Source organism: Crocodylus siamensis, chromosome 2, assembly GCF_052110815.1.
Source record: "Crocodylus siamensis isolate JL-2025a chromosome 2, ASM5211081v1, whole genome shotgun sequence".
NCBI classification, from domain to species: Eukaryota; Metazoa; Chordata; order Crocodylia; family Crocodylidae; genus Crocodylus; species Crocodylus siamensis.
In genome coordinates, this window is record NC_143396.1 from 197,141,786 (window position 1) to 197,167,946 (window position 26,161).

At 44.4% G+C, this 26,161-nt stretch overlaps 2 protein-coding genes across 8 annotated transcripts in view; both read right to left on the minus strand.

Moving 5' to 3' along the window:
- Positions 1-2,477, minus strand: part of KIAA1549L (KIAA1549 like) — a 288,283-nt gene extending 285,806 nt beyond the window's left edge. For both annotated transcript variants that reach the window (XM_090032777.1, XM_090032776.1), the window contains exon 1: positions 2,178-2,477. In XM_090032777.1, the coding sequence (XP_089888903.1) occupies positions 2,178-2,319 (142 nt within the window). In that variant the 5' untranslated portion in view covers positions 2,320-2,477. The remainder of the gene's footprint in view (positions 1-2,177) is intronic.
- A 9,893-nt stretch (positions 2,478-12,370) lies between these two features.
- HIPK3 (homeodomain interacting protein kinase 3) overlaps positions 12,371-26,161 on the minus strand; it is a 128,747-nt gene continuing 114,956 nt past the window's right edge. For all 6 annotated transcript variants that reach the window (XM_090032781.1, XM_090032779.1, XM_090032782.1 and 3 more), the window contains 4 exons: positions 25,176-25,316; positions 20,668-20,903; positions 20,229-20,356; positions 12,371-16,375 (listed from right to left, as the gene is read on the minus strand). In XM_090032781.1, coding sequence (XP_089888907.1) covers positions 15,899-16,375; positions 20,229-20,356; positions 20,668-20,903; positions 25,176-25,316 — 982 coding nt within the window. In that variant the 3' untranslated portion in view covers positions 12,371-15,898. The remainder of the gene's footprint in view (positions 16,376-20,228; positions 20,357-20,667; positions 20,904-25,175; positions 25,317-26,161) is intronic.

Here is a 26,161-nt window from a genome sequence, read left to right on the forward strand (position 1 = left end):
ATGATGCTAGGTTTTACTGTTTTAGTTGTAGAGCCCTTCACAGTGATTTAAACAACTGTTCAACAAACAACATTATGAAAACATTATATCAGTAATAAACGATAGTCTCAAATACTTTTTGGTCCCTTCCCCCCAAGAATTACAGCAGAACACACCCTTCTCACCTGTTCTTATTCTTGTCTCTCTAGCTATTTTATATTTACATGACAACAGCATGCAAAGACTCTGATCAGCTCTGTGGCCCTGCTGTCTGTATGAATGCAGAGGTAGTGGGCTAGTCATCATCCAAGTCCGCAAGAACTTTTAGTCCTAACCCTCCTCTATAAAGAAATCCTATAAGCAGCCCTCAAGACATAACCATTGTTTAAAACTACCTCAGCTTTCAAAGAACTAAAGCTCTTCTTTATGAATTGCTTGCTATGGCATGGAACTTATTTCCACTGCACATGAAAGCTCCCACACATCTTATCTCTTTGTCTTTATACCAAAACAGGCTTCTTTGCCTTCAGGTACAGCACATTGCAAATAAAAACAACAACAAAAAGCACAAACGTCCACTTTTTTTCCCATTGGAGAAGATGAGAGAGAGGGGAGCCACGTATATGAAAAACGCTGGTCACATCATGTAATGCATTCCTGGATGTCACTCAAATATCATAGTGGTTGGTCTATAAAAAAAGAATCTAATAGAATTTGGGAGCAGAGGGAAGCAGAACAATGAACTCAGCATAACCAAGTCTCCAGCAGAGAACCTGGCCTCATATTCAGTGAATATAACATCTGGCATTAAAACACAAACCAATGTAAATAGTACTAACTGCTGACAGTTAATATTGCTTAACCGAAAAGGAAAAATGTTTCAAGTGCTTCTTAAGAAAAACTTTATGTCCTGAGCTGAAATCCTGGCCCAAATGAATGAAGTTTACCATTATCATTGCCTTCAGTGGGGCCAGAGTTTCACCCGCTGTACCCGCATGGAAAACAAAGGTGTTTCTTTTTATGCTGATAGGAATTGAAAAAATAACATAAATTAAACATAAATGTAAGAAAACTGCATTTTGGCTTTGCTTATTTGAATGTTACCTACAACCGGCTTAGCTACTTTAAAGACAATTTAAAAATCCATTTGCTTTCCACTGGACAGAAAACTTAGCTCTTACAGGGTAAAATATAATGTATTATTTTGCACTGTCCTGACCTGTTTCCTCATAGATAATCATACTGTGTCAACCTAAAATTCCCGTTTTCAATTGGTCATGGTGCTCCTCACTTCCTGTGCTACCCTGCTGTTAAACAGTTTGGCTGTGCACTCTCACCGAATCCACACCTCTTCATTTCAGCGGTCGGCACCGTGGTGCCTCCACATTTTTTGCAAATGTTTTAGCATCCGACAAAATCAGAGGTGAATCATGGATGTCAGATCCTTATAAATGAACGAAGACCACAAAATACTTCCCCCACTGCTGCCCAGACCAGGCAACCCAGGCACAGGGAGAAGACAGGCATCACATTTCATTGCCCTCCATACCTTTGATTTTTAAAAGGCCCACAGGAGAGACACGATGGATGCGAATGGATCAAAATCCCATGCCAGAGCGTACTGCAACAACGAACACGAAACTTAAAGCCCGGAGCTGCCGGGTACAACCACGTCGGAGCGAAAAGAAAAATACCCGCTGCCCCATCCCTCGCCAAGCAGAATAATGGCTCTTCCGGAGATAACCCGAGTGTCACCGCGTCCACACGCGGAGATGCCCGAAACGTTGCTCTTCAGCGGGCAACGTGGCCACCCGACCCACAGTCCCTTCCAGTCGCCAAGCCACACGCCTCCTCGCATCCCCCGCTTCACCCGGCGGAGCAATATCCAAGGGGCTCAGTGCTCCCCGCCTGCCCAGCTTCGCCATGAGGCAGGGGCACGAGCCGCCCCCCGCCCCGCACCGCCCGGCCCGGCCCGGCCCAGGGGGAGAGAGGGCAAAAAATGAAGCATGGAGAGGACAAGCCCAGGCTTCTCCTCCAAGCCACGTCTCTCGCTCGGGCACCAGCGCTCCGGCACACGGGCGGGGGAAGTGCCCAGGCTGCAGCGGAGCAGGGAAGAGGCCAGGCAGGCGGGAAACCAGCCTCTCCCGGCTCGGCCCCGCCAGGCGCGGGATCCAGGCAGCCGCTGCCCCGTCCCTTACCGTGCTGCGCGCGGGCCCCGGGCAGCAGGACGAGCAGCAGCAGCAGCCGCCGGAGGCGGGGAGCGCCGGGCCGCTCCGCGCAGCCCCCTGCCCGCCGCTGCCCCCGCGCCGGCCCGGCGCCCTGCTCCTCGCGGGCGGCCATCGTGGGGGCTCCCGCATCAATGCCGCGGCCCAGGGGTGCCCGGCTCGGGGGCGCCTCGGCGCAGGTGCGGGAGGCGGGCGCTGCCCATGCCGGGCGCGGGGCTGCGCTGGCAGCGGCACAGGCGCCGCAGCGACCAGGCAGGCGCGCAGCCACCGCCCGCCTCGCGGCGCGGGGCGGGGAGAGGAGGCGGCGGCGGCGGCGGCGCTGCCGGCCAAGGGAGACCCCTTCTGGGCTCCGCTGCCGGCTCGGCCGCCTCCGCCGCGCCCCTGCGGCGGGAAAGCGAGCGGCGACGGCAGCGCCCGGCCCCGCGCCCACGGGAGGCGGCCCGGCCGCAGCCAGCAGCGAGACCATGGGGGGGGGGGGGCGGCTTACTTGCCTGGCAGGGGAGATACCCTTCTTCTGGGCCTTCAGTGACTGGGTGAAGAGCAGTTCCTTGCGCTGCGGGCACTGTCCCTTGCACTGGAAAAAGGGTGAAGGCCAGTCCCTGGCACTGTGGGTACTGCCCTTTGCACGGGGTGAAAGCCAGTCCCTGGCACTGCAGGTTTGTCCCTTGCACGGGGTGAAGGTGGTGAAGGCCAGCCAGTCCCTTGCACTGTGGGCAGGCTGTCCCCTGCCAGAGTCTACAAATGCCTCCAGGTACAAGGATCTTGGCTACACAATTTATGGCAATGGGGGATTGCTCTTGTTTGCTCCTTCAGCCTTTTGGCTAGGGGTCAATGATACTAGCGGGCATCTGAAGACCAAAGCCTCTGGGCTTGCACGTAGGATGCCTGCCATGAATTTGGAAGTATCTGAAGACCCAGGCTGACAAGGATACTGGCTGGTGGTAGCGCCACACAGACTTGAACAATTGAGCTGTGCTCTGTCGATAGATTTGGAACTGATTTGGTCCCAGACAAGAACTTTAAAAAAAAGAAAAAGGCAGTATCTGTTGAGCCTGCCCCTGAAATCTGCCCTTCCACAGCTGCTCTAGGCAGCCTTGTTTCATACTCAGCACCTCTCCCAAGTCCAGGCACCTTCAGAGGGAGGGGGAAAGGCAGTGAGGGAGGATCACACAGGATGGAAGCAGGGGAGAGGAGAACTACTGGGGCAAGCCACTGATTTCTTTATGTGCCATAGCTGCCACCCCCCAGGGCAGTGTGGGTACTTGGTACTGGTTGGCCTCCTCACCTGTGGTTGTTCTTGCAGGCAGCATGGCTTTGACTCATGGAAAGGTAGGGCTGGAAGGGAGGTCTATGGGTCATCTAGTCCAGTGTTTCTCAATCTGCGAGTTGTGACCCAGAAATGGGTCACAAGAATATATGAAATGGTCACAAGCAAACTTTAAAAATGGTTTATTATATTTTGCATACATTTTCAAAAAAAAAATCAATGCGGTGTGTTAACACTATGCATACTAATAGGCAGGGATCCAGGGTTTTTTTGCTCTGGATTTAAAAATGGATTTTCTCCTTTAAAGGAGAAAAATGTGGGAAACCACAGGTTTCCCTTTGCAGGCTGGCAGAGTTCAAGCATGCAGAACGCTGCTTGGGGTCGAGAGAGCAGGAGGAGGGCGATCGGGCAGACGACACCAGGTGCATGTGTGTGCACATACATGCACATGGCAGCCAGGCAGGCAGCGTGGAAAGCAGTTCCCACAACTCCCTGCAGGTAAGTCTATGGGGCTGTGGGGCATTAAGAATGGGGTTGGGGGACACAGTGGGCATGGGGGTGCATGTGGGAGGCCAGATTTGTGCACCCACAGCAGGCATGGGGTTGCAACCTGGTAATACCAGCATGGGCAGGAGCCACATTCACAGCCCAGCAGGCAAGAGGGCAGGCAGGGGAGCAGGTCAGCGAGACTCTTTGCTGCTGTTACCAGGACCCCCACACCAGCTGCACTGCCAGGAGTAATGCGTGGGGGGCAGATGCTGCCCTCACCTCCTCCCACCTCGAGCCGATTGTGTACTAGGCCATGGCTCTACCTTGCTGCTATCGCCCAGCCTCCCCTCAGACCAGAGCCGCACATGCAACCAGCAATGGGAAAGCACGGCAGCAGCAGCATGGAGCAGTGGGTGGCGGTGGTGGGTGCCACATGCGAGCCCCCCACCCCCATCTGGCCGCTGCCACCAGAAGGGGTACACTTGTTAAAAAAAGGTCGAAAACCCCTGGTCAAAACCAGTCACGCTCAACCTTTTGATGTCACAGGCTAGATCAGTGGCCCATAGACTGGATTGGATCTTGCAAACCAGGATCGGGCCCATGCCACCAGACTGGAGGCCCATGCCCTGTGCCACCAGATTGGGGCCCTGCACTGCTTTGCTCAGTCCAATGTTGCAAGACCTAGGCCCTCCATAGGCCTGGCACTACCTCCAGCCAACCACTGCAGACTCAGATCAGGACCCAGGCCACCTCTAGGCTTCTGACATAGCATGCTATCCAGCCACAGGACTCCCCACAACTTCAGCAATTTGGCAGCAGAGGAACTGCAGTTGCCTGTTGTGGAGACCCTTGCAGGCTAGATGGCATGGCTCTGTGGGTTGAATCTGGCCTGCTGGCCAGGGGTTGAGTACTCCTGGTCTAAACAGGGACTATGGATTTTTATTCACTACCTGGATTAGCTTTTATAAACCTTGTGTCTCTCAGGTTAAATGCTTTGTCTGTCTCTCCCATCTACCTTCCCTCGCTCCATAGTGCCTCCTGCTTTCTCCTCCTCTTTCCTACATTTTGCATTCTAATCACTGCTTTCTATTTCGAAGCTCTGCTCCCTGCAGTTCCTTTGCAGCCTCTGGTCAAGTAAGCCCTCTGCTTACAAAAGTTATGCTATACATCTCTGATTTAGTTAGTCTATAAAGTGCAAATCTATCCTGCTTTCTGCCTGACTAGAGGTCAACTTTAGGAGCCTTGTACTGTTACTCTTCAGCCGAGAACAACAGGGACTGCTAAGGAGGCAAAAGGCCTGAGGGTGGGAAAACATCTCAAATAATTAGTCCATTCAGCCCCATTTAATGCTCAGGGTCACACTAAAAGCAATCAAGTCAGCCAGAGTAAAAATAGTATGAAAAAAGAATTGTAAAACAAAGCACATACATGTGCTAGGTACAATAACAGGTTCTTCCCCTGGCCACCTCCAGTGATCCAACATATTCTCCTTTCCCCAATACCTGTGCTTGCTGGAGGCTGTGCCATAAAAAAGTGACAGAAGTGTGCCACAACAATGATACTTTTGGGGTTTTTTGGTATTTTAAACATTTTTATGTTTGTACATTTTAACACGTCAGAATTTGTAAGACTATTCACTCTTTACAACATTTGGAATTTGCCACAATGTGTCACTACACAGAACAATTTCAGCAAGCAAAGAAGTGGCACAGTTTATATATGCTTGTGCAGGCACTTTGGCAGGGTACAGAGAGGGAAGTGGAGAAGGATGTCTGGTGTAAGATTTTATGACAGATAAGTGCAGTCACAGTTTAAGAAATGCTGCCCAAAACTCCTGTCTCTTAGTCGCACTCTACGCTCACTGCTCCCCTAGCATTTCCCTTCTGTTTGGCATATCCACCTACAGTGGGAAGTTGGAAAGATGGACATTTAATCTGGGTTGCTTAGGATCCTCTGCTTTTCTGTATTTGTATAACAAAAAAAAATGAAATAAAAAAAAATCTTAATTCTGAAATGATATACTCCTGGATGTAAGTGGCTGCAGTTGCACTGAGGAAGGGAAAGGGAAGAGCTCAGAAGCTTCAGAATGGACTCCTTTGCAGACCAATTACATAGAAACATTTCCTTTTCTTCCTCTCTTCAGGTCTTCTTCATTGCCAGGACAAAGTCCAGAGGTCCAGCTGCCTAGGATTTCTAGAAGAGCGAGTTTCAGTCCAAAGGTCTGAGACTAGGAAGACAGGCTCTCTGCCTGTGAAGTTATTCCTTCTTCACCAATCTTGAAAGGGTCCCAGGGCCTGGGGTGCAGGTTAGTATTGTTTCTTGCATCAGGGACCCACACATGACCTGAAGCCACAGTAGGTACCAGGGGAGGGGGGACAGACACACACACACTTCGGCCTGCTCAAAATCTAGGCTGTGTGGAGGGAGGCGGAAGTTTGCCACTGGTTGCCAGCTTTCTTCTTTAGCCAACATAGTCTCTATTCTTCTGCCACACCTCCATCTGACTCCCTAGTTAGGCCCTCTATTATTGGGCCACCTACGTTCATTGATCTGCTTGGCCCCTTTAGTTAAATCTGTCCTCAACATAAAAAATGATGACAGGCGGTCGTGCATGAAAGAGGTAAGACCTCGGAGAGCTCAAGAAGATCCTCAATAAATGGTGGTAGCTGTGGTGATAGGGTGAAAGTGAAAGGACATGGACTTGGGGACAATTCTTCTTTCAAAATCCTGCAAAAATAGGTTTCTTCCCTAAAGGATGAGAACAGTACTTGAAGGTAATAGAATAACTTAACTGCCCTTATTTTTAAAGTTATTTTTCAATCAATTCTGAGGGAAAAACAAATCTGTTTTGGCTGCTAACAATTGAAAAGCCAGTTTTCAGTATCCTACAATAATGATCAAGTTATATTGCATATGTCTTAACTTCAGTACATTCAGAGTGCTACCTTTATGACTATTTAATACTTAAAATAGCCCAATTGTGCAGTTTTACTTACGTTTTCTCAGATCTCTAATTTATCCTGTGCAGAATTAGTCTCTATGTGGTAACTGGTAGTAATTATTGACAAGAAAAGGATTAGACATACGATTATTATAGTTATAATAACCAGACTGCTCATATCTCCAGGTTTTTAAAGCTAAAGTCTTTAATACAAGGCCCTCTAGTGGTATTATTTGTTTATAGGGTCTTTCACATAAATGAATGATCCAAGTAACAGGTTATGTTATTCTGATTACTTTTAGCTCTTGTTACAGTCAAATCTCAGTCCTGGGTCAGATTGCAATCTAAAGCATTTCTTTTTATTTTCTAGAGTATCTAATATAAAATTACCATTTACTTGGTGTTCTTTCAAGTTTAAGTTGCAATGTAACCATTAACCATTTTGACTATGTTTGTACTCTGTAGATCAGTGGTTCTCAACATTTTTAGGTTCAGGGCACCCCTTCACCACCTTTTTGAATGTAGCAGATTCCCCAGTTGAGAACCACTGTTGTGTTCAAATTACTGCAGTGGCTCTCAACTGGGGAATACTGCTACCACAGCCAGGATTATCCTGGACAGTACAAGAGGGGAGAAGGAAGGCATTTTCTACAAGGAAGAACTAGAAGGGAAACTGTCACAGACATATCCAGGAAATGCTAGATTTCAACAAGCTTTGCATGCAGCAGATATGTAGTCCGGATGAGGTATCCCCTAAGTGCATAAAGCCACAGGCCCCAGAAGCAATAGGCAACTTTTCATGATCATATGTGCACTGTCTCTTAGTTGTAAGATCCTTTTGCTTAGGATCTGGAACCTGCTCTGAAGGCCTTAAACCCTGGCTGACAAAGAATCCAGGATAGCTCCAAAGAACCCAAATCCCTGCACTGAAACAAAGTTAAATTTCTAGAACTTACCCTCAATTGTAGGTTCAGAAGGCAGCAAAGGAGCCATAGTTTCCAGATACTTCTGGAAAGATTTTCACCAGACACTTATCTAGCCATAGAACCATGGTTCTTCCTTAAGCAGATGGCTCCTAGAGCTGTGCTAAGCTTTGGGAGTTGATTCGACTTGGAGATTAGGCCCAATTTGGTGGCTGAGTCTCCAAATCCAAATCAACATCTTCATTAACGATGTGGACATTGGAGTCAGGAGTGGACTGGCCAAGTTCGCCGATGACACCAAACTTTGGGGCAAAACATCCACGCTAGAAGATAGGCGGGTGATCCAGGCTGACCTGGACAAGCTCAGCAAATGGGCAGACGAGAACCTCATGGTGTTTAACACCAAAAAATGCAAGGTTCTCCACCTTGGGAGGAAAAACCTGCAGCACCCTTATAGGCTTGGCAGTGCTACGTTGGTTAGCACTACAGAAGAAAGAGACTTGGGGGTCATCATTGACCACAAGATGAACATGAGCCTGCAATGCGATGCTGCGGCTAGTAAAGCGACCAAAATGCTGGCTTGCATCCATAGATGCTTCTCGAGCAAATCCCGGGACATCATTCTCCCCTTGTACTCGGCCTTGGTGAGGCCGCAGCTGGAGTACTGCGTCCAGTTTTGGGCTCCACAATTCAAAAAGGATGTGGAGAAGCTTGAGAGAGTCCAGAGGAGAGCCACGCGCATGATCAGAGGTCAGGAAAACCGATCTTACGATGACAGGCTGAGAGCCATGGGACTCTTTAGCCTGGAAAAGCGCAGGCTCAGGGGTGATCTGATGGCCACCTATAAGTTTATCAGGGGTGACCACCAGGATCTGGGGGAACATCTGTTCACCAGAGCGCCCCAAGGGATGACAAGGTCGAACGGTCACAAACTCCTGCAAGACCGTTTCAGGCTGGACATAAGGAAGACTTTCTTTACTGTCCAAGCCCCCAAGGTCTGGAACAGTCTGCCAGCGGAGGTGGTTCAAGCACCTACATTGAACACCTTCAAGAGTAAATTGGATGCTTATCTTGCTGGGATCCTATGACCCCAGCTGACTTCCTGCCCTTTGGGCAGGGGGCTGGACTCGATGATCTCCCGAGGTCCCTTCCAGCCCTAATGTCTATGAAATCTATGAAATCAGGAGACCAATAAAAAGGTCTGAATTGGTTTGAAGCTTCCAAATCGATTTGCAGAAGATTCAGAGATTCAGGCAGCCCCCGCTTACCACCGCCACAGGGAGCTGGACCCGGACCCGGACTCAGTGCTGGTAAGTAAGGGGCGGGGGGGAAGGGGACCATGGGGACCCCTGCCAGGCCCCATCCCTTGCCTGCTCCCCCAGGCCCCGTCAATGGCTGTCCTGCCTGGCCCCAGCGTCCTGGCACTTATTTTTTTTTTTTTTAATAATAATAATAATAATAATAATAATAATAATAATAATAATAATAATGCCCCATGCTCACTGGCTGCTACAGCAGTGGTCGGGGCCTCTAGGGGCTCATGGCAGACCCCCTCCCCCCACTCAGCACAGGGCAGTGGGGGGCAGCAGGGATTGACCCCCATCTGGGAGGAGCCAGTGAGTGTGGGACTCTCTTCTTTTCTTTTTTAAATTTTTTTTTAAAAAAGCCAGGACGCTGGGGCTGGGAGAGCAGGCAGGGGATGGGGCCTGTTCAATTTGGAGAGTCAGCCAATTTGGCAGTGGCCAAATCTCCGAATCAGATTCAGCTGAATTGATTCAGGACAGCAATTCGAAACACTGAATCAAATCACTGGTCCCTGAATCGGCCAAATCTGAAGTGAATACTAGCTGCTTCACACAGGCCTAATGGCTACCACCAAAAGGACTTGGCTGCCAACTTAGGGATGCTGTTAACTGGTCAGACAGCAAGCAGGACCTTGCACCAGTAATGACTTTGACCTACCATAAATCTAAAAAATTTCTTTACTGTAAGTACAATAGAAATATGGAAGAGAAGCACAAACCTGCTTGTTGACTCCAGGGAGGCGAGTATGGAGGCTAGGGTCACCATGTTGAATGTAGTTTTGCAGATAATCAAGTTGAGCTTCCTCAGATCTCAAACGGGTCAACCATCTTCCTTTTCTCCATGAGATTAGGGAATACTGGTAGCTGCTCTTTCCCACAGCCTGTGCCACACAGCCTTCCATGATGTCTGGAGATGTTTCATGAGTTAAGGCAGTGAGTCGCTCATATATCCAAAAACATGGCTCACCAGAACAACATGGTAGTTTACTACACTGATTTGGAGGGCCCAAAAGAATATGTTTTTCTCCTAAGTCTAGCTCCCTAGACCGCTTGTATTTCAATGCTTTTATCCTGACTAGTCTTTTCATTTGCTACTGACATGACCAAATAGAAATGAGTCAAATGAGTAAAAAAAATATTATGCCTCTCTTTAACTGAACTTTGGAGAGAGGCACTACACATGCATTGACTATATACTTTAAGGTATTTCTGAATTTTCTTTCTTTTGGCATGGTTAAAGCTTCTACCAATATGCTAGGTGAATACTATAGTAGGTTTGGGCCATTTTCTGTTGCTTCAGTCTTTTTGGGTTGGATTTTGGTCACGGAAGACACTTCTACACAGTATGAAATTCAGAAAGGGAAAAAAATCTTTTTGACTTTCACGTAGTGCTTGTACATGGCCAGATTCTGAAGGATTCCCTTTTTTGGGTAGAGGGCTGGAGTCAGAAGCCAGGATTCAGGGAACTGGACTCAAGAATAAATCCCTAAACGAATCAGCATAGGCATTACACAGGCAGCCTCAGCCTGCAACAACCAATAATCAACTCCTTCTCTGTCAAAAAAAATGATCAAAATCAGTGTTTGAAATGGGGTGCCGCCAAATTCAGAACAGCTCCGTACAGGTGCCATGAGTCTGAAAAGGTTCAGAACCCACAGAATCCCACTGTTGTCAACTGTGTTTTGATATAAAAAAGAAAAAACATGATGAGACTGAGGTTGAGTCTCATGTACATTAGTAAAATCCAAAGCAATTCCATTGGCAATAATGGATTTTTTTTTCTGGCTCAACACTGAAATATGTGCATTTTAATTCAACCCTTTATGTTGAAATGCAGAAGAATTCATTTCTAAACTTGAAAACAAATACTCATCTACAAGTGTGTTAAGGGGGCAATTATGTACCAGCAAGTCTTCGTCGGTCTTCTCACACCCTAGGGAAACCAGTAAGGACAACTGGCATTATGGCTACCATTAGCTGAAAGCAGAGACAATTCAGGGGAGAACACTGCATACACAAGGCCCAGTCAGTCTTTCCTCTCTTTAGTTAGGTATTTCCAAAGTCAAATATGCAGAACAAAAAAAGGCAAAGTGTGTGGAACTCCTTTATGAATGGAAGAAGGCATGGAGACAGGATATGATTAGCAAGCAAGAAAGAAAAAGCATATCATTTAAAAGTAATACCCAACCATCAGAGATCAATACAACCATGCTTACTATTCAGCTTAGTAAAGTGTTTGGTATCTGAGTATGTTAATACTATGTTCTAGTTTATTCATGTTATGACAATTTGCCACCTTACACATAAGAAACATGCTACCTAGTACTTAGTAAGATGCATGCACCATATATACGAACTGCGTAATTTGTTATATGATTAAAGAAATAACTTATGACTTTTCAATAGAGATCAGCACACAGGATCTAAAAAGGGGCTGGACTGCACTATCTGGAAATGTATGCAAACCCAATATAGGACCAACCAGGGCTCCCACCTCTTCCCCTCAGCACACTTGCAGTGCTGTCAGCGGCCCCTTCTCTGATCCCAAAGAAGCAGTGGTGCGAGGTCCTGTTCCCTCTCCCAGATCAGAAGTATGGATAGTAACTGGGGCTCTCTCTCCATACATCCCCTAGCATAGGGGTGGCCAACCTGTGTCATGCATGCCACAAGTGGCATGGGCAAACTGTGTAGCATGTGGCAAGCTAGGGAGGGAAGAGTGTACAGCAGAAGATAGGGAAGGAAGCAGAAAGCAAAGGACCAGGTCAGGCAGAGGAAGAGGATCAAAGTGGCACTTGGGGAGGGTATAGGGCTAATTTGTGGCATGCCTACCACTACCCTACCAGAGAAGCCATATCTATTTCAGCAGGTGTGCATGTCAGGTTTATTATACTCTGCTGCTGCCACCAAACACAGACTCCCCTGTTAGGGTAGTAATGGTGGGCAACACTCAGTACAACAAATCTTGGAGTTAAACACTCTGGAAATGCCTGGACATTTTCACACCCTTCAGTGCTATTTTCTCTGGCTGTGTACTTAAAATATGGGCATCACTGGTTACTGCCTGTACTGTAACTGTACCGATTACCTTCAGTGCCCTCTCTCAAGCTTTTAATACTCTTTGTAGTTGGAAGGAAAAATTTTTAATACAAAGTTTAGTCATGTGATTACATCAGACTACAAGACCTGGAAAGCCCTATGGAGTTGTATTGTCCATGCCTTGGGCAAAAATAATGAAAATAAAAGGTACCAACAACTTCTTTGCTGCAATATATATTTTAATTCAAAGTGAATCTCGACAGTAATACACCATAAATTCTTATTTTGACACTCACCAAAATAGTCACCTGGAAAACCCGCTTTTTGTGACAAAGTACAGAAGGCTTGGTCACATTTAAATCACTGAGAACTAGAGAGAAATACTATCGCAAACTGTAAGAGACATTACATCCATAAAAATTTTTCCCAGTCCTCATATTGTAATATTGCACAGTGCAATTGCTACATGGCAAACTAGTGTAGCATAGAAATCAAAAGCAAAAAAAAAAAAGCCACAAATCTACAAATCATTAAACAGAAACAGTTCAAACTTAATAATCAAGTCTATATCATTGGGTATTTCTAAAACAAACCTTCCTACAGCTTGCAGTGTGATTTAACTTTTACTTAACACAAACCAAGTTAAAATTAGCAGTAAGTACAGAAACTTTAAAAATTAATTAATCCAAAAAATTGTAAATACAGTAGCATAATTGATTAATAAAACACCCTGAATTAAAGTTAAAACAGAATACAAGGAATTCATATATAAAAATAATTTGCAAATTAAAGTAGTATGCAAGTATGCACTTCCGTACTCATGCAGTGTTTTATTTAAAAAGACATTAAAACAATAAAATGTATAAATGCTCCTTTGCTGGGTACCTTTTCAGCAATCCTCAAAACATTTCTAGACAGATGGCCCCAGGCACCCACACAAAATCACAGTAACATCAACTGGGCTCTTCACAGATGCAAGAGTCCACTTTCTTAGAGCATACTGTAGGATCTGGGCCAGTTGTCATTACTCTGAATTTAGTCGTGGAAGAATCCTAAATGCTTTGTTTTCTGAAATGCAAACACATTTCTAATAATACAGTATATCAGAGCAGCAGGCTTAATTTGGGGCACACTACAGCAATTTTTTGTGTGTTATATATTGTGGCATACAGGTAAATGTTTCAATTTAACAAGCATATTAGCTTTTCCTCCTAAGCACAGGGAAAGAAAATAAAATGCGTTTCAGCAATGACAATTTCAATGGCCCCAAACAGAGATAACACAATATTGTTTGTTTTCATGATACACAAGTCAATTAATCCTTTTGTGCTGGTGGTTCCTAGTGCATCCACTGCCTGCAGTGGATTAAGCACCAAGAAAACTCAATTCCCAACACCAAGAAATTAACATAAGACAGGATCTGTTGGACCATATAGTAAAAGTTTGAAGTGTTAATGTGTATGTCCAATTTACTTAAGTATTTTCTTGACTCCATATACTTAGGCTTTATATAAGATTTCAAATTAATCAGGCTACCCTTAATTTCTAGTGGATACTTTGTATATACATTTATACTTATACAAAATGCATAGAGTTGATTCCTAAAAACACTGAAATTTGTGGGAATAACTAGGTTTCTTCATTTTCAGTGTGATTAAAAATGTACTGCTGGTATTGGTTTTATGATCTAATACTGTTGGATTTCAGCTTTTATTATTTAAAAAGTAAATCAAATGTAGGCACATTTATTTCACTCAGACATTCATTAAATAAAACACTGCTTGCATTAGTGTAGTAAAGAAAAAGCCTACCAGTTATTAGCTTATTGACAGAGTTAAATTCAAATGCTTTGCACTCTTGTTCCAGTCAATGCTGCAGAGATTGTATTCCAGATTTTTTGTTTAAAAAAAAGTTAAGTCAAGCCTGCAAGATACAGCTTCTTAAGTGTCTACACAATGCCATTATGAAAACATAAAAAATTAAGTTACATTGATACATCCACTTATATGCAGTGATGAGCTCAGAGTTAATGGAGATAAAATACTGATGCAAATAACACACCCCAAAATAACATATGCAGTTATCTTCCATCATTTACAATATAGTAGTTACGACACTCCAAATATGAAAGCAAAACAAAAATCAAAACCCCAGCTTCTATTTCATGTAATTAGACGTATACAGAAATTAGAAGACTAAGAAAGAACTAGTTAATCACCTAATTTCACAGCTATCTGAAGTGGCAATCATTATATAGCAGCTTATCTATGATACATTCAAGATAAATGATACAATTTATTACTTGCCCATAAGCTAAAACACAGCCTCAGTTTAATACCTTCTTCAAATCCCATCTCTACACTACAGTATACTTGAGGTCTATGAAAAAAGTAGCTACCTTTTATAGGAAATGGATGATTAAGTCTTTGGTGCTGCAAAAGCAACTTCATTTGAACATAACAAAAAACAAAAAAGACACACTTTCTAGAAAAAAATGCAAAAAGCATGTAATTTACGTCCCTGACGGAATGTATTAAATAAGCAAACACCCCCAAACAGGCTAAAGAAATACTATAATGTAAAAAGGCTAAAATCTCTCCCATGCATAAATGAAAATTGCACGCAAAGAACTCGCATCTTTTCAAGCTTCAATAGTAAATATTCTGCTACTATTAAATACTGCATGGTTTGCTCAAGCTAAGATGAAACCACATCATGAATCAATGAGCATTTTGCTTTTTTCTTTCGAAATCTAGTCAAAGTCATGCCTACTACACCTCTAAACAAGTTATTAAATCCAATTAGACAAAAACACTTTGAAAATAAACTACTTAGATTGTATTGCAGTTCCATTTAACAGTATAAAATACTGTATTGTGTCTGTCACTACTCAATAGCTACTGAATCAACTTCTCTTAAGCACTACTAAATTCTTTTCTTGAAGCTAGATCATTCTGAAAAATAAGACAGCAGAATTCAGCTACAGCAAAACATGCTGCCCTTTTGATAAGGAAAAACACCCAATACTAAAATCATACCACACAAAACCCAAAATGATCATTACTCTATCAAAAAAAAAATCAGCAGATCTGAATTTTAAGTGCTGCAGTCCTCAACATTTATATATAAGTAATAACATTAACAACCTCAAATATTTAAGGCACTATGTGTGGAAACGGTTTACAATGCAGCTGAGATTATTAGAACAACATTTAAGAGCAATGTTTAGGCAATTTGTTTTTGCCCATGCAAAAGACACATGCAATGTGAAGAACAACAGCTCAACTTTTTAGATAAGTGACTCAACATTTAAACACCAAGATACATAATACAAACAATTTACTTGTACACTGTACTGTTGACATATGTGCATCTGTTGCTCTAGATCTGTACACTGAATGGCTTCCCAAATGTAGACGTGTCTTGCACTAGTTAGAAGGCAATTTTATAAAAAATAGCAGGAGCAAAACCAGATTTCTGCTCCCACAATTCACCTGTCTAGAGTTACTATATAAGAAGATAACATGACCAAAGACAAGTTATACCAAATGTGCAAAACACATTAAAAGTGAGTTTTTTTTAAAGCTCAAGGTTGTTTAAATTGCACCCAAGTCTACATGATTCAAAAAATAATTTTCTTGTTGTGCCATGGCTAATATTTATTAAATACCATGTTTCTTCTCAAATCAAATGTTTGTATCATTGAGCTTCCTCAACATACTGTACTTGAATTCTCACATAAATGGATACTGGCTGAGTTTTGTTGGACTCAATGGAAATCCTGTATAAGCAGGTGATGCTGCAAAATAAGAATGTGGTGGGAAAATTGGTTTGTATTGAGTCTGATGAATGGTTGGGGAAGGTAAAAGACGAGGATTTATGCCCACTGGGACTTGATGAACTATGCCACTGGGATGAGATATACTGTACGTTGGATGCTGTAGTATAGGTCTTGAGGTACATGGTGAGGCTAAGAGGTGGGCTACAGGTGCAGCAGTACTAAGTGGTGCAGTAGGTGGATACGGAAGAATAGCAGGCTGCCCTCCAAGGTGTGTACTTCCAGATAAATGCGCATGCATTGTAGTGTGATTTGGACTTCCGTGTGGAAGGGAAAATGGATGACTGGCAACACTAGCTGGGATGTATGCCTGCTGTCTTCGATGACCATAGTTTCCATTCCACTCTTGAGGCCCAGATCCAAAGTGCTGAACCTGTCCACACACAGAAATAGCTTAATGTTAGCATTTGAGTATAAAGACTGTATGGGCTCAAACTGGGGAAATGGGTTAAAATTAATAGAAAAAAAAAATAAGTAAAAATCAAGAAAATTATAAAATAGGAGGAATCAAATGCACAAATGAAAGGGGAAAATACCGGCTATTTGAACAGTTCTACAGTTGGAAAATTTGAAGGTTACGAGAGATGATAAACAGAACAAGACTTATGGTAATGCTCTTGCAAATAAAAGTAAAAATGCCACACTGGGCTGGTTTAATAGAAATATCATACATCACATGAACAAGAGCCAACACTGGCATGGCATCAATTGGAGTGCTGCATTCAGTTTGGGCACCATAACAAGATGCAAAGAGAACAAACAGGAAAGACATTTTAGAGGGAAAAATAAGTGGCTTGGAAAATATCTATGAGAGAGAACTAGGCAAACCAAAGTTGAAAATAACAACCATATGAAAACATCATAATAGTTTACAACCTGTAGAGCAAGGGCGGGCAAAATACAGCCCACGGGCCAGACCCAGTCCACCAACTGATTGTATCCAGTCCACAGGCTGGCAGCCACAAAGTCATGATATCTGGCCTGAAGGGAGCCAGCAACTCCAGCTGCTGGGTTGTGCTGGGAATGTCCTGGCCCTTACTGCAGCTTACACCAGCTCCTGCCCTGCGCACTGCAAACAGTGCCTGATGGGCACTTGGCATCATCTGCGGATGTAGCCAGTGGGTTGAGGGTGGAGATCAGGGTATTTACCTGGGTCTGCAGCTGAGGCTACTGCATCAGCATCATCAGCTGCAGTCCCAGGCAGTCACTGCTATTCCCACTGGGAGATTTCTGGCAGCATCCACAGCTGATGCTGGTGCCCGCCTGGTGCTACGTCCAGCATGCAGGGCAAGAGCTGGTATAAGCAGCAGAAGGGGCCAGGACACTGTGAGGATGGTCTGGGTTGGGGTGGGGGGGGAAGAGGGAGGAGGAGAGTAGAGGAAGAGGAACATGCTGTAGCTGTGTGGATGGGCCCAGGGCAAAGCCATGATCCGCTCACTGCATGCCTGCAGAACTGACACCTGTCCCAGGGGCACAAGGCAAGTAGAACAAAGCTCTGTTCCACACTCAGGCAGGATGGGGCCAGGGCTGGGATCTGGGGAAGTGGGATGGGTAGACACAGCCAGGATCACAAGATGGTGACAGCGCAGTCCCATGATCCCAGCCCTGGCTCTGCCCGCCCATCCCACTGCACACCCCTGCGATGGGCGTCAGTTCTGAGGGCAAAGGTATGCAAAGAACAGATTGCAGTTCTGCTCCAGCCCATGGCCCCAGCTTATCACCACCCTGCAATCCTGGGGTCTCCACGGAGCCTGGCTCAGACCCGCTCAGGCAGGGTGTGGGCCCAGGTGGACGGAATGAGGCTATTTAGGGAGTTTTGATGAGCTGCTGCAAGGCAGTATGCTGACCCGGCCCATGACAGCTCACCAAAACTCCTTATATGGCCCACAGGCCCAAATAAGTGCCCATTCCTGCTGTATATCAACACACTAATATTCAGTTAATCTCATTAAAATGATCTGGAGAAAACAAGCAATAATGGGTTTCAGCCACAGAAACAAAACTAATAAAAATATGTACAACTACAATAAAATTATACAGTAAAACTATGTCAAGAGAGATGAGAAATTGCAATTTTTGGGAGTGGTAAAAGTTCAAGTCTGATCCTATTAGGGCTTCCACAGAATTGAATCTGTCCCTCCATGAAGATGCACAAGAATGAAACATATGACCTACTGCCAATGTTCCCTCTAAGGAGTAGCTGTCCGTGAGTGCGCCACTTTGGTCCTGCCACCCCCTTTCAGTGTGGCATGGGACACACAAAAGGTAAGCTCCTCACTCTTCACCCAAGGGGCAGGCAGCGGGGTCTGGGGGGAAGAAGCCTGGGGGGCTGGAGCTGAAGGCTGGGGGGCAGGGGCTAGAGGGCTGGAGCCTGTGGGCCTGGAGCCTGCCTGCCCCGAGTGAGGCTCTGCTGGGGGCTGGAAGGGGCTCCCGGAAACTGTTCTGCTCTCCTGCATTGCCTTGGGGAGTGAGGAGGAATGTGGCATCAGGGCTAGAGAGTGGAGCACTTCGCAGAGCCCGTGGAGCAGTTCCCTGGGGCCAGCAGAGGCCGTGCCAGCCCCTGCCCCAGCCTCCATCCCTGCTTTGTCTTACCTCAGGGTGGAGCCACTGCCTGCCCCGAGTGAGGCTCCTCCAGCTCCAGGGATCTGCTCTGCAGGCTCTGGGAAGTGCTACACTCCCCAGCCCTGACTACACATGCGTCCTCGCTCCCCTAGGCAATGCAGGGGAGCAGAGCAGTTCCCCAGAGCCAGCGGAGCCCATCCCAGCCCTCGTTTCCACCTAGGGGAGGAGCTTACCTTTACTAAGTGTCCCACACTGCAACACAGCTCCATTCCTGGTGGGTGCGCAGCCTGAAAAAATTTGCGCACGGCCAAACTTTTCCTCGCGTGCGGTCCTGCACGCGTGCACCTTAGAGGGAACTCTGCCTACTGCATGTTCTTTTCAAATCTGAACTACCCTAAGCAATCAGTAATAAGACCCTCATCTGTATATAGCAAGCTTGCATTTTGCCTTAATATTTACTGCTATTCTATAAAAATAAAGAAACCATGCAGGGTTTTGTTGTCTTACTCCTCTAGATGCCTAGATATTAATAAAAAGGTTAATTTAGACATAGCCCAAAGTACAATGTTTAAAAGTGCTGAAACATAGTAAAAAGTTTTCCACTGTGAGTTAGGTCCTTGGCCACAGATGCGCCTGATGCAATGTTGGAGGGTAGTACTAAATTACATCTAGGTATTCATGGCCACAAGAGGCCTTTTTGGTAAGTTGAGGAACTGCTGGAACAGAAACATACATACACAATCCTTTTTTCTCCAGCCTTGTTCCCTATACCAAGGGAAAACTGCCATGCAACTAAGTACACATGACCTACATCATTCTTGGGCTTGCTGAGATGAGAAAAATTTCCAACTAACCAGATCTGCTGTGTTTCATGTTACTTTGCACTGCTGGTGAGGGCAAAAAAGGTGGGGAAAAGGCTAAAAATATAGTCCCATGTCTCTAACTCCAGAGTATGCATACTTCAGGATTTGGATGGGGGAAATGGTAAAGTAGAGCAAAAGCTCTGTTATCTGGCACCCATGGGGAATGGAGGGTGTTAGATACTCAAATATGCCAGTTACCCGAGAGGCATCTTTGCCTGGTCAGGCCAGCGCCCCTCCCACCACATCTGGTGCACCAAGCTTTCAGTCTCTGGCATCAGTGTGCTGGGCGACAGGAAGGAGGGCCCCATGCAGGCTGCTTTTCTCTGGGCCACGGCCCGAAGTGGGACTCGGCGAAACCAGAAGTGGGACTCCCAGTTTCACTTTTACTGCGTCAACCAGTATGCCAGGTAATGAAGTGCTGGATAACATGGCTTTTACTGTAGATTAGATTTTATGCTAGGCTTTCTACTAACAATTTTTCAACATTGTTTTTCCACTGCCTTTAAAAAATTCAGTCTGTAAAATGATGGTTAATTCAGGTGCCTATTAAAAGTGAAAGATATGGCTGACCTGTACAGTAAGTCAAAGAAGTCCATGGCCAGGGTTTAAACAGCTCGAAAGAATTCGGGCTTTCGTTTTAACTAAGAAAGAATTCGGGCTTTCGTTTTAACTAAGAGTCTGATTTTCAGAAATGCTGAGAACCCATTTAGCATCTTTAAAATGATGAGTGTTCTATATATTTAGGAATCAGGCCCTCAGACCCCAATATAGCAAAACAGATTTAGGTTATGAATCTCTTACCTGACTGAAGTTTATATGTTGCTGCTGGAATGCTGATGTCAGCTTGTGCTGACGGTTCCCAATAGCAGAAGGCTGGTTTATTTTTCCCAAGGCAGATCGACCTTTTATAAGAGGCTGGCATGTGGCATCTATCAAAATATAAATGGGGCACACTTGCTATTTTAATATTAAGTATTTTTTTAAACTGTCCAAAGGCAAACTGTCAATTGTTTTAGCTACTAATATCAACAACAGTCATATACTACAAAATAAGAAAACAATGAACTTAAAAAAAATTGAAAGTTAATTTAGGACCGACTATTCAGGTAAAAATACATGATTAAATCAGAAAGAGAAGTGGCTTAGTTTTGTGTTTCATACACACAGCCATTGGAAGGACTGCTCAGATTACTACTCCTAGTCATTGATATAGAAGAGAAAACCAACAAAACTAGTTTACCTGTATTTACCATCTGCTCATCTAAATTTAATCTGTTTTCTATTCTCATTGGTGGCACCACAACAGTACAGACGGCTGGTTTGATTTCTGGGTTAACTGAGGCTCTTGTTTCCGTATTTTGATTGGCGTTGTCTACAAAACTGCTTTCTACAAATGGGCTGTCATGTCCTGAACAATCAGAGGCTGGGGAGCCATCCACAGTATCACAGCCACTCTCTTGTTCATCATCTGACATACTATTAAAAACACAAGGTTTGCATTATTGCTTCCATCACATACAAGATCACAAATTATTTATTCAAAATGTTTAAGAATAAATTCAAACGCAAAAAAATTACATTTTGATTACACTTAGTGTATAAAGTTAAAATCACATAAGCATGGCCATTGCATGGAATTAAAAAGCCCAGAATCACGTTCCTGCCTTAACTGACAATTGTGACAAAAGTTGAAATAAAATTGTCCTTATGCAAATACTTTGTTTAAAAAAAAAAAATTGATGCCTATGGCAAACTGAACATCATTCTTGCCCCAATTACTCTCCTAAAATCCATATTATTTTTTAGATGGTATCCTCACTGCAAACATAAATGTTTACGCATTGCCATCCGATTAAAAAAATAAGGGCCTCCCCATGCTTTGTGCCATAAATAGCAGAGGAGATGCTTGGGGGAAAAAAAAGGGTCTCCCTGAAGAGCTTTTGAGAGACTTCATCCAACCTAAAGATAGTCACAGTTAAGCAGAGGAGGACAGGGGGATACCTAGCGATAACTACCAATTATGTGTCGATCAGCTCTGTGTTTCCAACTTGTTTGTTTTCATAGTTGGTAGGGTCGGAAGGGACCTGAGTATATCAGCAAGTTCGACCCCCTGCCACAGCAGGAAAGAGTACTGGGGTCAAATGACCCTGGCAAGGTGTTCATCAAGCCTCCTTTTAAAACCCCCCAGGGTAGGAGCCAGCACCATTTCGCTTGGAAGTTGGTTCCAGATCCTAGCTGCCCTGACAGTGAAGTAGCACCTCCTGATGTCTAATCTGAATTTACCCTCTGCAAGCTTGTGACTGTTATTTCTAGTCACTCCTAGTAGTGCTCGGGGGAACAGGGACTCCCCCAATGCCTGCTGGTCCCCTATGACTAGTTTGTAACAGGCCACTAGATCCCCCCTCAGCCTTCTCATGTGGAGGCTGAACAGGTTCAGGTCCCTGAGCCTCTCCTCGTAGGGCCTGCCCTGTTGCCCCGATCATGCGAGTGGCCCTCCTCTGGACCCTCTCCATGTTGTCCACATCCCTCTTGAAGTGTGGCACCCAGAACTGGACGCAGTACTCCAGCTCTGGCCTGACCAGTGCCGCATAGAGGGGGAGGGTCACCTCCTTGGACCTGCTCGGGATGCATCTGTGGATGCATGACAAGGTATGGTTGGCTTTCCTGACTGCATCCCCACACTGCCGGCACATGTTCATCTTGGCATCAATAGTGATTCCAAGATCTTTTTCTGCCTCTGCACTGATGAGAAGGGAGTTCCCCAGCCTGTAGGTATGGTGCTGGTTCTTCCTCCCCAGGTGCAGCACCTTGCACTTGTCAGTGTTGAAACCAATCCTGTTCTCATCCGCCCACCCCTGTAACTCGTCTAGGTCCGATTGCAGCCTATTCCTCCCTTCTAGTGTGCCTACTTCTCCCCACATCTTAGTGTCGCCTGTGAATTTGAACAGGGAGCTTTCTACCCCCTCATCGAAGTCGCTGATGAAGATGCTGAACAGTGCGGGCCTGAGAACCAAGCCCTGGGGGACCCCACTGCCCACATCCCTCCAGGTCGAAAATGACCTGTCCTCTCTGGGTGCGACCCTCCAGCCAGTTAGCGACCCTGTGTAGGTGTTGACACCACAGTCCCCTAGTTTTTTAATAAGAATGCAGTGGGAGTGTCAAAGTCCTTCCAAAAGTCCAGAAAGACTACATCCACTGCTACTCCTGCATCTAAGGATTTGGTGACCTGGTTGTAGAAGGCCACCAGGTTGGTCTGACAGGACCTGCCACTAATGAACCCGTGTTGGTTGCCCCTAAGCATAACCTCCCCTGCTGGCCCCTCGTGGACATGCGACAAGATAATTCTCTCAAAAAGCTTACCCAGGATCGAGGTAAGACTAACTGGCCTATAGTTTCCTGGGTCCCCCTTCCTCCCTTTTTTGAAAATGGGAACCACACTGGCCTTTTCCAGTCCTCTAGCACTACGCCAGGGCACCACGAGTGCTCATAAAGCCGTGCCAGGGGTCCCGCAATGACCTCAGATCATTCCCTCAGCACTTTGGGGTGGAGATCGTCTGGTCCAGCTCATTTAAATACATCCAGTCCCTCCAGAAGTTCCCTGACTAGATCCTCACTGACAATATGCCTGTGTATGTCTCCCCTGGGACATACGGGGATCCTGGTGGGAGAGGTGACCAGGTTGGTTTTTTTTTTAAATCTTGTCTAACAAGAAACATGTCTCATGAAGAATATTTTTTGCTTAGCTTTAAAAAAAAATTGTTGTAGTTTTTCATACAAAATGCTCCGATACTCTTGTGATTGGCACAAAAACTTATGTAACATAGTAGAGCACCGTCGGGGACTTCTAATGAACTAAATGTGAAATTGTGATGTCTGTGATAACTGGCTAAAATCAATGGTTTTGTTTACATATGTGGTTTATGGTCCATCTAAAATCAGTGATATCATAACTGTGTTAATACCACTAGATACTGAAACCTTATTTCTTCTGCTAGCTGAAACTGGATTTTGTCCACAAACATTAAATATATATAATTTGTCTTCACATAAGTGATACATCTATATTTTCATTTGTTAATAAGTGAAGGTTAATGTCCTGGGCAAACTGAGGGTATAGACATTTGTACCAATTGTATCAGGATCAAATTACAATGTATGTTACAACCATCATTTTAAGGGATACAACAGTAGCAAAATTGTTGCAACTTTAGCTCTGTTTCATTCAGGGTCCTGCTACAGAAGCCTGAGATCATAGCAGTCATATTGTAGGAGCTGGTGCACATTCCTGAGGGGCAGCTTCCCTTCCCACAACCTAAGTTAAATGTGCATACTGACAATCTATTGGTTTTTCAACAGAGTTGCAACCACACAGGGCATCAAAATTCAGTTCTTGGCTGCTCAAACAGAAAAGAGGTAAAAAGATGCATAGGCTCTTAAACATAATGCCTCTATAAAGTTTTGGAACAACAAACATTACAGAACTATTATCATGGGCAGTGACAAAGCACCACTGTCATTAAGTTGTCTTAACATTATAAAATCCAGTCCACACTTGTTTTAGTTATTTGGACTAAAATTTTACATCAGGCATCTTCCCTAGTGGTGAGGGGTGAAAGGGTCTTTTTTTTGTTCGTCTTTTTTGTTGTTGTTGTTTAAATCCCAGCCAAAACAGAAAGTAGTATAAATCTTTATGAAGATGAGACTAGGGAGAAAATGTTTTGCCCCGATTAAAAAATCCTTTCAGTCTTTTCTTTGGCAAAGATTTTTGGGGTGATATCGTTTATTGGATCAACTGTGTAGCTGGGGAAAAGTCAGACAAGCTTTTGAATGCAAAACATTTTTCAGTTCAGACTTCTTGCATAATTCCTGGACCAGCACAACTACAACATCACTCTAACCCTCATAATCTTTTATTTGAACAGGTCGTGTCCCCATATTTTGGGAGCAGAGAGTTCAGGTCCTCATGAAAGCCTACTCGATATCCATCTCTGTCAAACACTGACTTCTGCAACTGATGTTACTGGGTACTGGCCTTTTAACAAACTCACATGCAATGTTATGCCGGGTGGAAGCAAGGGGAGGAAATTAGCCTTATTTGCTTTACAGAACAGAATTTGAATAATGTGCAATAAAGGAGGCCTGGGCCACAATGACCAATGAGGAAAAAACAAAGTCTTAAGCAAGTGCTCATTAAAATGCGCATGGTTCATCCTGGACACTTAATGAAGTTGGGTTCCTCTAAGAAAAATATGCTGACATCATTAAAGATTTACATGATGTATATGCAACGGGAGACCAAAGCCCAGTTATAGAAGAAATCTTAATTCTGGCATTTTCTATTTTTGAATCCTTGACTTTGCAAGCATAACATTATTCCCTTAATAGAGCTATTTGTTTATATATTATTTATACATTTATATAAATGTCATTCATTTCAACACTAAGTTCAATGAGATGACCAGGATTTCCCAGAAACAATTAAATTGTTTGTCCCATTTACGTGTATATGAACACACACACACAGGACAAACATTCAATGAAAATATATAACTAAAACACATACGCATCAGAAATTCCTAAAAGTAGTATTTTTTTCTCCAAAACATAATTTAGCCTGTGAAGTAAAGTGTCAATAAGTCTGGAATGGTCATCTACAACTTCCAACACCTGTGCATTTTCAGGGCTTATACTTTATTTTAACACAAACTGAGGTTTACTGTAACTTGAGAAAATAATAAAAATTCTTACCTGTTGGGTCTCTTGCAAGGAGATGGACTAGACTGTCCAGAGGAGCTAGTGCTCAAAGTGCTGTCAGGACTGCTTAATGAACACACCCGGTCAATATTCAGAGTACTCTGGCAGGCTTCACAATCTAAGCTACCTTTACATCTGACACAAAGAAAACAAAATTAACACACACATAAATTCTACCTCTCATTCTTCTACTTACAATTAACTTTAAACCAATATAGGCAGATCCTTAACATACTGCTTAACACTACAAAGGAAATGGGATTGGGTTTATAACCCGAAAGGTAAAAAGTAAGGATTCTCATTCCTTTTTAGTGTTCTATCCACAACATATGGCGTTTTAAAGCTTCCTGGCATTTCTTCAGAAACTTTGACCTACATTTTCGAACTTGGGAGCTTAAAATAGGGCTCCTAAATCCATGTTTATATAAGGGTGGTTAATAAAAGTACTGAAAATTCACAAATGTTTAAAAATCAAAAAGTGAACTGCGGGTATGCAGGTGCTCTGAGACCCAGATAACTTATTAAGTATCTATATATGAATGAGGAAACTTAGGCACCCAGGAAAAAAAAAAGTGGCTATAGGCCAGACCAAGTGATTCTGAACTGGGGCCCCATGAGATCCTTTGGAGGGCACCCCAGCCTGTGAGGCAAGCACTGGCTCCTCCACATGGCAGGTACCCTATGCCCAACCCAGCATCCATGCACAATTCTCTGTGGACCCCCCCCCCCACCAGATCTGGGAGCATGGAGGGGAAAAATAAGCTGATCTGAAAAGCCCAGACACCACCCCGTGGCAGCCCGTGCTTCTAAGCAGCATGCTCCGAAGGGTAGTAACCTTCACAAATTTTGTGCATTTATTTTCAGTTTTTGCACATGCTCACTACTGTACACAAATAGTAAAATGTTCTTTTTACCAAACGTGCTTCCACTCAATTTATACATACAAATGAACTTTTAATATGCTGAATTTAGTTTGCATT